Source organism: Coffea eugenioides, unplaced genomic scaffold, assembly GCF_003713205.1.
Source record: "Coffea eugenioides isolate CCC68of unplaced genomic scaffold, Ceug_1.0 ScVebR1_3506;HRSCAF=4729, whole genome shotgun sequence".
Classification (NCBI taxonomy): Eukaryota; Viridiplantae; Streptophyta; class Magnoliopsida; order Gentianales; family Rubiaceae; genus Coffea; species Coffea eugenioides.
In genome coordinates this window covers 14,305-25,293 of record NW_020864090.1, presented here as the reverse complement: position 1 = coordinate 25,293, position 10,989 = coordinate 14,305, and the positions used below count along the sequence as shown (strand labels likewise).

Genomic DNA, 10,989 nt, shown 5'->3' with positions numbered 1-10,989 from the left:
TAAGTCATTGTAATAAGGGCTTAATGGTCCATAGCATTGCTTATTTACCTAAGCGATGACCTCATAAGGTTATTTACCTAAGCGATGACCTCATAAGGTTGTTTACCTAAGGGATGACCTCATAAGGTTTGGTCAAGCCCACAATTCTTAGTCTTATGGAAATAGTCAAGCCTACAATTGTTAGTCTTAGTCAAGACCACAACTCTAGACTAGTTCCACATTTAGTTGTTCATCTCTATGTAAGGCTATAAATAGCCCACACTTCCAATGGTTTTAGGCATTCAATGAATAAATCAGATTTTGAGAGTTTTCTTGGTTTCTCCAAGGCTTCTTGAATACCTTAGAATTTCTCTAGGTGTTCGTGACTTATCAATCTAGAATCGCACTAGGTTGTGGCGTCTTCTACCATTATACCAAGGTTCGTTAACCACGTGATTAACGGGTTGAGGTCATCCGCTCCAAACTTGGTGTCCTCTTGTCGATCCTGAATCTAATCTTTTACGGGTTTCGTCACAAGGTTGGCGACGTTCGTATCAGTTGGTAATCAGAGCTAGTTAAGAGGTATCACGTTATATCCCTTTATTTATTTCCTTTCGAGTCAAGTTGTCCAAAATTCTGTTTTCGTGTTCTAAGTTTGCTATCCGCAATTTCCAGATTTGTTACTTCGTGTTCTTGCGTTATTTTTCCAGATTTGTTACGTCATAAACTTGTGTCTAGTTGTTGTTAATTGCTGTGGTTAGTCTTGTTTGGTCCAGCCTTTTCTTTTGTGTCTTATTCTTGATTCTTTGTTTGAGTCTTGTTTCTATCCTGTTATATCCATTCAATTCCAGTCTTTTGTTCTATTTGATCATTCGAGGTTACTGTTCATCCGAAAAAAAAATCAGTTTGTAGCAAGGGTTTTAGAGTCCTATCTAGTTATTACCTTGTGTTCTTGTTTACATACAAAAAAAAAAATATAGCTGGCTAACCTTACAAAAATTCCTGGAAATCTGTCTTGATCAAAACTTGGGTTTCTTGAAGTTCCTGATTGTTTAAAACCACAATCTTGAAGTTCTTGGAACTTTAGTTGGGATTCTTGAAGCCAACCAAAATCTGTCTTGATCAAATCGTGAAATCTTGGATTGTTTGGGGAGGAAATCATCTTCAATTTTGTGTTTCTTGAATTCTGGAAATTAACATCTTGAATTCTTGAAAGAATCTTGAAGTTTCTGGGTTTTGGGAACCAAATCTTGGTAAACAACAAGGCTGCAAAATTTCAGCTGCCAAAATCCTTGTGTTCACTACAACAATCTTCTTTCTTGACTAAGAACATTTTAGCCACGAAATTTGACTCTTCTTGGCTGATTAGAAAACAAAAACTTGAACTAATGCACCAACGCATTGACAGCTTAGAGTTGTCTCATGGAAGCTCCAAAGGCAGCCGTGGAAAGGCTTATGCACATGAGTCTACCGACTCTAACTCAGACAACAACTATGAGCATAAGCAAAGTAGGTCCAAGCGTGAAGCTAGGCCTTCAAATGACCACATTCCGGGCATAAAGATGAAAATTCCGCCTTTCCAAGGACGATCAGACCCCGATGCCTACTTAGAGTGGGAGAAGCGGATTGAACTTGTCTTCGATTGCAATACTTACTCGGAGGAGCAAAAGGTCAAGTTGGCCGTGGTCGAATTCACCGACTACGCCGTTGTGTGGTGGGATCAACTCTCTACTAGTCGAAGGAGGAGTCGTGAACCTACCATACAAACTTGGACGGAGCTAAGACGACTAATGAGGAAGCGTTTCGTACCAAGTCACTACTACCGTGACTTGTACCAAAAGCTTCAAACCCTCAACCAAGGAGCACGAAGTGTCGAGGACTATCACAAGGAAATGGAAATACTCATGCTACGGGCAGACATCATGGAGGATCGAGAAGCAACAATGGCACGCTTCTTGAACGGATTAAGGCCCGAAATTGCTGATCAAGTGGAGTTACACCACTATGTGGAACTTGGGGACTTGGTGGAGAAGGCCATCAAGATTGAAAGGAGGATTAAGAGGAAGGATTCAACTCGGAGTTACTCCAACTTTTCACCCTCTTATCCCCGAACTACACCACCAAAGAAAGAGGATAAAGGGCCGAGTAATTCCATCCCTTCAAGACCGAGGCCGGATACGACTAAGTGGGAGTCTAAAGCAACACCAAAGACTGCCATTGAGTTGAGCTTGGGGCGAAATCGAGATACTAGATGCTTCAAATGCCAAGGCCGAGGGCATATTGCTAGCCAATGCCCGAACCAACGCACTATGATCATCTTACCCAATGGTGAGTTTCTCACTGATGATGAAGATGAGAAGGAGGAGTTGCCATCCCTTGAGGAAGAAGAGGAAGAAGAGGAAGCATTGCCCATCGATGAACGAGTTGGACTCGTTGTCAGACGAGCCTTAGCAACCCAAGTGAAAGCCGCTGACCATGCACAAAGGGAGAACATTTTCTACACCCGTTGCTATATCAAAGGCAAGGTATGTAGTTTGATCATAGATGGAGGTAGTTGTGCTAATGTTGCTAGTGCCTTGATGGTGGAGAAACTAGCACTACCCACTCTACGACATCTAACACCGTATCGTTTGCAATGGTTGAACGATAGCGGTGATGTTCGTGTGACCAAGCAAGTCCAAGTACCTTTCCGAATTGGAAAGTATGAGGACGTGGTGTTATGCGACGTGGTCCCTATGCAAGCATGTCACATACTATTGGGGAGACCATGGCAATTCGACAAGGGAGTTACATTCGATGGCATTACTAATAAATACTCTTTCAAGCAAGGCGAGAAGAGGATTGTGCTTGTGCCACTCACTCCTATTCAAGTTCGTGAAGATCAAGAAAGCTTGATCAAGGAAAGTGAGCTCGAGAATGAGAAGAAAAAAATAGAAAAAGCCGAGAGCTCAACAGAAAATGATAAGGCCGAGAAAATTGAGAGGAAAAAAACATATGGTGAGCCGGCCAAAATTGAAAAGAGAGAGAAAAGGCAAAATCTATTGATAAAAGCCAATGCAGTAAGAAAAGTTTTGAGTGTTAATACACCCATCTTTGTACTTTTGTGCAAAGAGGTGTTGGTTGTTACAAGTGATCTTACTAACACTCTACCATCTAGTATTGTCTCTCTTTTGCAGGATTATGAGGATGTCTTTCCCGATGAGATTCCAAATGGACTACCACCAATAAGGGGAATTGAGCATCAAATTGACTTGGTTCCAGGTGCCCCACTTCCTAACAGACCAGCCTACAAAATGGGTCCAGATGAGACAAAGGAGCTCCAACGCCAAATCGAAGAGCTTCTAACAAAGGGATGGGCACGAGAAAGCTTGAGCCCATGTGCGGTTCCCGTCATCTTGGTGCCTAAAAAGGATGGAAGTTGGCGAATGTGCACTGACTGTAGGGCCGTTAATGCAATAACGGTAAAATATCGTCACCCTATTCCTAGACTTGATGATATGTTAGATGAGCTATATGGTGCTGTGATTTTCACTAAAATTGATCTAAAAAGCGGTTATCATCAAATTAGGATGAAAGAGGGGGATGAATGGAAAACAGCCTTTAAAACCAAACATGGCTTGTACGAGTGGTTAGTTATGCCATTTGGACTAACTAATGCACCTAGTACGTTCATGAGATTGATGAACCATGTACTTCGTCCATTCCTTGGAAAATTTGTAGTTGTATATTTTGACGATATCCTGATTTATAGTAGGAGCTTAGATGAGCATGTTGAACATGTGAAGCTTGTTCTTGATGTACTTCGAAGGGAAAAGCTCTATGCTAACCTTAAGAAGTGCTCCTTTTGTACTGATCAACTTGTCTTCCTAGGCTTTGTTGTGAGTAAACAGGGAATCAAAGTGGACGAGGAGAAGGTTAAAGCAATTCGAGAATGGCCTACTCCAAGCACGGTGGGTGAGGTACGTAGCTTCCATGGTCTTGCTAGTTTTTATAGACGATTTGTTAAAGATTTTAGTACCATTGCTGCACCTCTAACTGCTGTAATTAAGAAAAATGAGCCATTTGTGTGGAGAGATGCTCAAGTACGTGCTTTCCAAATGCTTAAACATCAACTCACACATGCACCACTACTTGCATTACCATGCTTTGACAAGATGTTTGAAATAGAGTGTGATGCATCTGGGGTGGGTATTGGAGCTGTCCTAATGCAAGAGGGCAAACCAATTGCATACTTTAGTGAAAAACTCAATGGGGCAGTTTTGAACTATTCCACTTATGATAAGGAGTTGTACTCCTTAATCCGTGCTTTAGAAACTTGGCAACATTACTTGAGACCAAGGGAATTTGTCATACACACTGACCATGAGTCGCTTAAGCACATTAAGTCACAATACAAGTTGAATAAGCGTCATGTTAGGTGGATTGCATTTATTGAAACCTTCCCTTATGTGATTAAGTACAAAGTGGGGAAAACTAATGTTGTTGCTGATGCATTATCACGTCGGTACTCTTTGCTTACTCAACTTGATGCAAGGTTGTTAGGATTTGAATTAGTTAAAGAGTTATACACCAATGACCCAGATTTCTCAGGTATTTATGACTCTTGTGGTTCAGCAACTCAAGGTAAATTCTACATCCTTGATGGATTTCTTTTCTACCTCAATCGACTATGTATACCTAACTGCTCTATTCGCTCTTTACTTGTTAGGGAAGCACATGGAGGTGGCTTGATGGGACACTTTGGCGTGGCTAAAACCTTAGCTATCCTTCAAGAGCACTTCCATTGGCCAAGGATGAAACGAGATGTGGAGCGAATGGTGGCTAAATGCATTACTTGCCACAAAGCTAAGTCTAAACTTCAACCCTATGGCCTTTATAGTCCTTTACCTGTACCTAAGGAACCTTGGACCGACATTTCCATGGATTTTGTTTTAGGGTTGCCTAGGTCAAAGAGGGGAAATGATAGCATCTTTGTTATTGTTGACAGATTTTCAAAAATGGCACATTTTATACCATGTCACAAAACAGATGATGCATCGCACATTGCTGATTTATTTTTCAAAGAAATCATTAGATTGCATGGCATGCCTAGGACAATTGTCTCTGATAGGGATGTCAAATTTTTGAGTTACTTTTGGAAAACTTTGTGGGGAAAATTGGGTACCAAATTGCTATTTTCTACTACTAGTCACCCACAAACTGATGGCCAAACTGAGGTTGTCAATCGTACACTATCTACACTCTTGCGTGCCATCATTAGAAAAAACATTAGAACCTGGGAAGAGTGTTTACCCCATGTTGAGTTTGCATACAATCGTACGGTGCATAGTTCTACTCATTTTTCACCATTTGAAATAGTCTATGGTTTTAACCCTTTAACACCACTAGACTTATCACCTTTACCTTCTTCTGAGCACATTAACATGGATGGTGCTAAACGAGCAGATTTTGTCAAGAAATTACACCAGCAGGTACGCCTAAACATTGAGCGAAGGATGGACCAAGTTGTTCAACGGGTTAACAAGGGACGCCAACGCGTTGTGTTTGAACCTGGTGACTGGGTGTGGTTACATCTACGCAAGGAAAGGTTCCCAGTCCAAAGGCGCAATAAATTACTTCCCCGAGGAGATGGGCCGTTCCAAGTCATCAAGCGCATCAATGACAATGCTTACAAACTGGACCTACCCGGTGAGTACAATGTGAGCGCTACATTCAATGTCTCTGATCTATCTCCTTTTCTTGCAGACGATGAAGCTGATTTGAGGACAAATCCTTTTGAAGAGGAGGGGGATGATACGAACCAAGAGACACCATTGCGAACTATTCGAGTTCCCCTAGGACCCGTAACTCGAGCACGAGCTAAGAAGATGAGGGAGGAACTCCAAGGACTTGTTCATGAGATACAAGGCCAAGAAATTGTCCCCAAGGTCATTGAGGGACTTGAGCATGAAGGAATGAAAGCCATCCATGTAGTGCACGTCAAAGAGAACCATGTGTGACCCTTCTCTAGTCACATTTGCTGTTTTAATTAAGTCATTGTAATAAGGGCTTAATGGTCCATAGCATTGCTTATTTACCTAAGCGATGACCTCATAAGGTTATTTACCTAAGCGATGACCTCATAAGGTTGTTTACCTAAGGGATGACCTCATAAGGTTTGGTCAAGCCCACAATTCTTAGTCTTATGGAAATAGTCAAGCCTACAATTGTTAGTCTTAGTCAAGACCACAACTCTAGACTAGTTCCACATTTAGTTGTTCATCTCTATGTAAGGCTATAAATAGCCCACACTTCCAATGGATTTAGGCATTCAATGAATAAATCAGATTTTGAGAGTTTTCTTGGTTTCTCCAAGGCTTCTTGAATACCTTAGAATTTCTCTAGGTGTTCGTGACTTATCAATCTAGAATCGCACTAGGTTGTGGCGTCTTCTACCATTATACCAAGGTTCGTTAACCACGTGATTAACGGGTTGAGGTCATCCGCTCCAAACTTGGTGTCCTCTTGTCGATCCTGAATCTAATCTTTTACGGGTTTCGTCACAAGGTTGGCGACGTTCGTATCAGTTTAAGTATTGCATTAGTAGTTATGGCCTATATCAATAAAGCTCATGTTGAGCATAGGACCGAGTAGGAGGCCCACTACCTTTGGCCGAACTTAGCAAGGGCCACGGACCTTCCTTGGAGCCCTAAGTCCCTTTTGGATTTTCGAGCATCTAGTAGTAGTATTATATATAGGACTATTGCTTGTATTATTTTTTTTCAGATTTGGTTTAATACAAAATTGAGAGTTCTCTCATTGGCTTCTTGTGAGCTTTTCCTGAAGTTCTTAGAATAATTCCCTAGGATCTTCAAGTTGACTTATCAATCTAGAATCACACTAGATTGTGGCGTCTTCTACACTATACCAAGGTTCGTTAGCCACGTGATTAACGGGTAAAGATATCATCAACTCCACACGTGCTCCGTCCCTCTAGATCCTGTGCGCCTGTCTCTTGCGGGTTTCGTCACAAGTTGGCGATGTTCGTATCAGTTTGTAATCAGAGCTAGTTAGAGGCATCACATTACATCCCTTGTTTTTGTTGTTTTGAGCCAGTTTTTATCCATCAATTTTGTTGCTAGGTCGTTAGGGTTTTGTGTCAAATCGTGGGAAGGGTTTCTTGTGAAGTCCGAATCGTTTGCTTCTTGTTAGTGTGCTGTCCACAATTTTCCAGAATTATTCCAGTATTTTCGTGTGTTGTTTCTGCCCAAGTTTCATCCATGAGTTTGTTGGTGTTGTGTTTGAATCATTAGAGTAAAAAAAACAAAAAAAAGTCATGCACCTTATTTTGTTCTCACGTCAAGATGCTGGAATTTCGTTTTGAGTATTGCTAAAATTCTGTTTTACCTATTTCATGAGTTTTGGTTGTTGTTCTTGTAAACCTTGGATACCATAATATAATTTGGGGAAGTTCTTGAGTTCTTGAACAAGATTCTTGAAGTTCTTGGACCTGCAAGACTTGACTTGAAAGTTCTTGAAACCATAAAATCAAGAACTAGGGTTTCTTGAAAGTTTGAATAACCTTGCATCCGCTTCTTGATCTTGTGGTATAATCTGAAATTGTGATCCTTGAAGAGCCGAAATCTTGAACAAAAGACAAAAAAAGAAGAAAAGAAACGAAACAAAAAAAAAGAGGAACGAGAGACATTCGGCTCAAGGGAAATCAGATTTCCACATCTTGATTGGTTTGAGTTTCCAATTCTTGGTTGGCTTCCAAATCTTAATTGGCTTCAATATCTTGAGCTTCCTATTCTCGACTGAATTCCAACAACCTCAAATGACCTGGATAGCCCCAAAAACACCCCAAACCAGTTTCCTAAACCGCTACAAAGACCTTATCCAAATCACCCTTGGATTCTTGAGTTTCCTAAATTGGTTGGACTAGTTGTTGCAAACCGAATTGGCTGAAATTTGAGGGCTGATTCTTGCATTATTTGAACACCACAAAAGCACCTTTTTCCCTCCATAATACTGACCAGAACTCGGCAAAAACAGCAGCTCAAAATTCCAGTTTTCGGGTTGGAGTCTTTCTAGGATTCCAAATTTCAGCTTTGAGTTGTGAGTCGCGTCTAGTATCGATCATCTTAGGATTGCTTTCCTACATTATTTGAGTCATTAAACAGCATCTTAATTTTGTCATATACCTGAGTTTGTTCCAGTTTGACCCCTTGCTTCATTCATTGTTTGATACGTGGTTGAACGTCGACATTGGAGCTCCTTGGAGGAAATTTTCTGATTTTTTCAAGAGAGGCAAACAAAGGCCAATAAGGGTTATTTGTGAGATCATTAGAGTGAGTAATTTTGAGTGACACAAGAGAGTTGAGTGTAAACACGTAAGGGAGCGTCAAAGGCAATATACCCTTGTGTCTTTGCTAACTCTTTTTACAGGTTTACCTTAGCATGGATTCTCACCCTTTTGACAATAAACTTAACATGGAGGCCTTGACGAGTGAGTTCCAATGGAGGATGGACATGTCCCTTGAATCCCTACATGAGTGAATAGACCAACTTGAGAACCATCAACAACGAAGTAACTCGGTTCATGGAGGAAGCAATAGGGATGAATCCGGTCCTATGCATGGCGGAGATGAGGAAGACCGACGGCCTAGATATGCTCACCAAGACCAAAGAAGGAACGATGATGCACTCAAAGAAATCAAAATCAAAATCCCCTCATTCCAAGGGAAATCCGATCCGGATGCCTACTTGGAGTGGGAGAAATGCATCGAGATGATCTTCGAATGTCAAGACTATAGGGAGGACCAAAAGGTAAAGCTTGCCACTCTCGAGTTCACGGATTACGCCATTATCTGGTCGGATCAAGTGCGACTTAGCCGAAGGAGATGTGGAGAACTACCTGTGACCACATGGCATGAACTTCCCAGGTTGATGAGGAAACGGTTCATTCCAAGTCACTACCACCGAGACCTTTATCAAAAACTACAAAACTTGAGTCAAGGGTCTCGAAGTGTAGATGACTATTTCAAGGAGATGGAAATAGCCATGCTACGTGCCGATGTAGTGGAGGACCGGGAAGCGACAATGGCTAGGTTCTTAACTGGGTTGAGACCCAAGATTGCAGAGGTAGTGGAGTTGCATCACTACGTGGAAATCACGGACATGGTGGACAAAGCTTCCAAAGCGGAGCGTCGCCTCAAGAGGAGGGATGCCACTCGACTCACTAGTACACCGGTTAGCTCGAATTGGAGAACATATCCGCCTACGAAGGAGAAGAAACCGATTATGGGAGCTTCGGGAAGGATACCAAGGCGGTGACTGACGCCTCTAAAGCCCATAACCATGAGATCAAGTGCTTCAAATGCCAAGGGTTTGGTCACATCGCATCTCAGTGTCCAAATCGACGAACCATGCTCTTACTTGAAAATGGAGAAGTAGTGACGGATGAAGAAGACAGCTATAAAGGAGTACCATCGTTGGGAGAGAAGGATGCCGATTCTAGTGAGGAAATACCAACGAATGAACAACTCGACTTAGTGGTTCAAAAGGTGCTAACTGCTCAAGTAAAGGAAGAAAATGGCCAACAAAGGGAAAACATCTTCTACACACGTTGTCACATAAAAGGCAAGGTGGGTAGTCTTATAATTGATCCCAGGAGTTGTACAAACGTGGCAAGTATGACACTAGTGGAGAAGGCCTCGCTTCCTACAATCAAGCATCCACATCCATATAGGCTCCAATAGTTGAACGACAGTGGAGATGTGCGAGTCACAAAGCAAGTCGAGATCCTATTCCGCATTGGTCGATACGAGGATAAAGTCCTCTATGATGTCGTGCCAATGCAAGCTACTCATGTGCTATTGGGGAGACCATGGCAATATGATGAAAGAACTAGCCACGATGGTTTCACCAATAAGTACACCTTTATGCACGACAACAGGAAAGTCACACTTGTGCCTGTCACTCCTAAACAAGTGCACGAGGACCAAGTCCGGTTGCAACAAGAACACGAGGAGCAAAGGAAATTGAAAGGAGCCGAGAAGAGTGAGGGAAAACTGGCCTTAAATGGTTCGGCCCTTGAGAAGAGAACTGAGAGGAAGCAAAGCATGCTCGCAAAAGCCAGGGATGTAAAGAAAGCTTTATTTTCTTATTTCTTACCAACACTTGCTTATGATAGTATGTAAAAAAGTTATGCTTGCTTCTACCATATAACTACCATCATAACTACCATATAAATTTAACCACTGTATATTTTCATGATACCCCGTGTTATCTCATTGTTGCAGGAATTTGAGGATATGTTTCCTGAGGAGATCCCGGATGGACTACCTCCCATCCGTGGCATTGAGCACCAAATAAACCTCATTCCGGGCTCACCATTGCCCAATAAAGCCCCCTATCGCATGAGTCCCGAGGAAACCAAGGAACTACAAAGGCAAGTGGACGAACTGCTTAAGAAAGGTTGGGTGCATGAAAGCCTAAGTCCCTGTGCCGTCCCCATCATCTTGGCGTCAAAGAAGGATGGAAGCTCACGCATGTGTGTGGATTGCAGAGCCATCAATTCGATAACGGTAAAGTATCGTCATCATATACCTAGGTTAGATGACATGCTAGATGAACTAAATGGGGCTGTAATTTTCATGAAAATTGATTTTAAAAGTGGGTATCACCAAATCCGAATGAAGGACGGGGACGAATGAAAAACGGCTTTTAAGACTACTTATGGGTTGTATAAATGGCTAGTCATGCCCTTTGGTTTATCTAACGCCCCTAATACATTCATGAGGTTAATGAATCATATTCTACGCCCTTTTCTTGATAAATTTGTGGTAGTCTATTTTGATGATATCTTAGTCTCTAGTCGAAATCTTGATGAACACATAGAGCATTTACGTGTTATTTTAAATGCCTTATGCCAAGCAAGTTTGTATGCTAACTTGAAAAAGTGTTCTTTTTGCACTAATCAGTTGGTCTTTCAAGGATATGTTATTAGTGCATAGGGAATACAGGTAG

The 10,989-nt window shown here is 41.7% G+C and overlaps 1 protein-coding gene across 1 annotated transcript; it reads left to right on the top strand.

Annotated features, from left to right (window-relative positions):
• The first annotated feature begins 1,367 nt into the window (after window positions 1–1,367).
• Window positions 1,368–9,294, top strand: LOC113758029. Its single transcript, XM_027301059.1, has 9 exons — window positions 1,368–1,560; window positions 1,627–2,765; window positions 3,156–3,417; window positions 3,850–4,479; window positions 4,603–5,383; window positions 5,537–5,667; window positions 5,725–5,882; window positions 8,407–8,467; window positions 8,522–9,294. Exons 1-9 carry the CDS (start codon window positions 1,368–1,370, stop codon window positions 9,292–9,294), a joined length of 4,128 nt encoding a protein of 1,375 aa, XP_027156860.1.
• The last annotated feature ends 1,695 nt before the right edge of the window (window positions 9,295–10,989 follow it).

Bases quoted from the DNA above. Each gene is read 5' to 3' on its own strand.
- LOC113758029 (XM_027301059.1), top strand. From the start codon at position 1,368: ATGCACCAACGCATTGACAGCTTAGAGTTGTCTCATGGAAGCTCCAAA. The intron at 5,883-8,406 runs CAAGGCCAAGAA...CTCTTTTTACAG, and splicing joins AAGGACTTGTTCATGAGATA to GTTTACCTTAGCATGGATTC. The intron at 8,468-8,521 runs GTGAGTTCCAAT...ATGAGTGAATAG, and splicing joins TAACATGGAGGCCTTGACGA to ACCAACTTGAGAACCATCAA.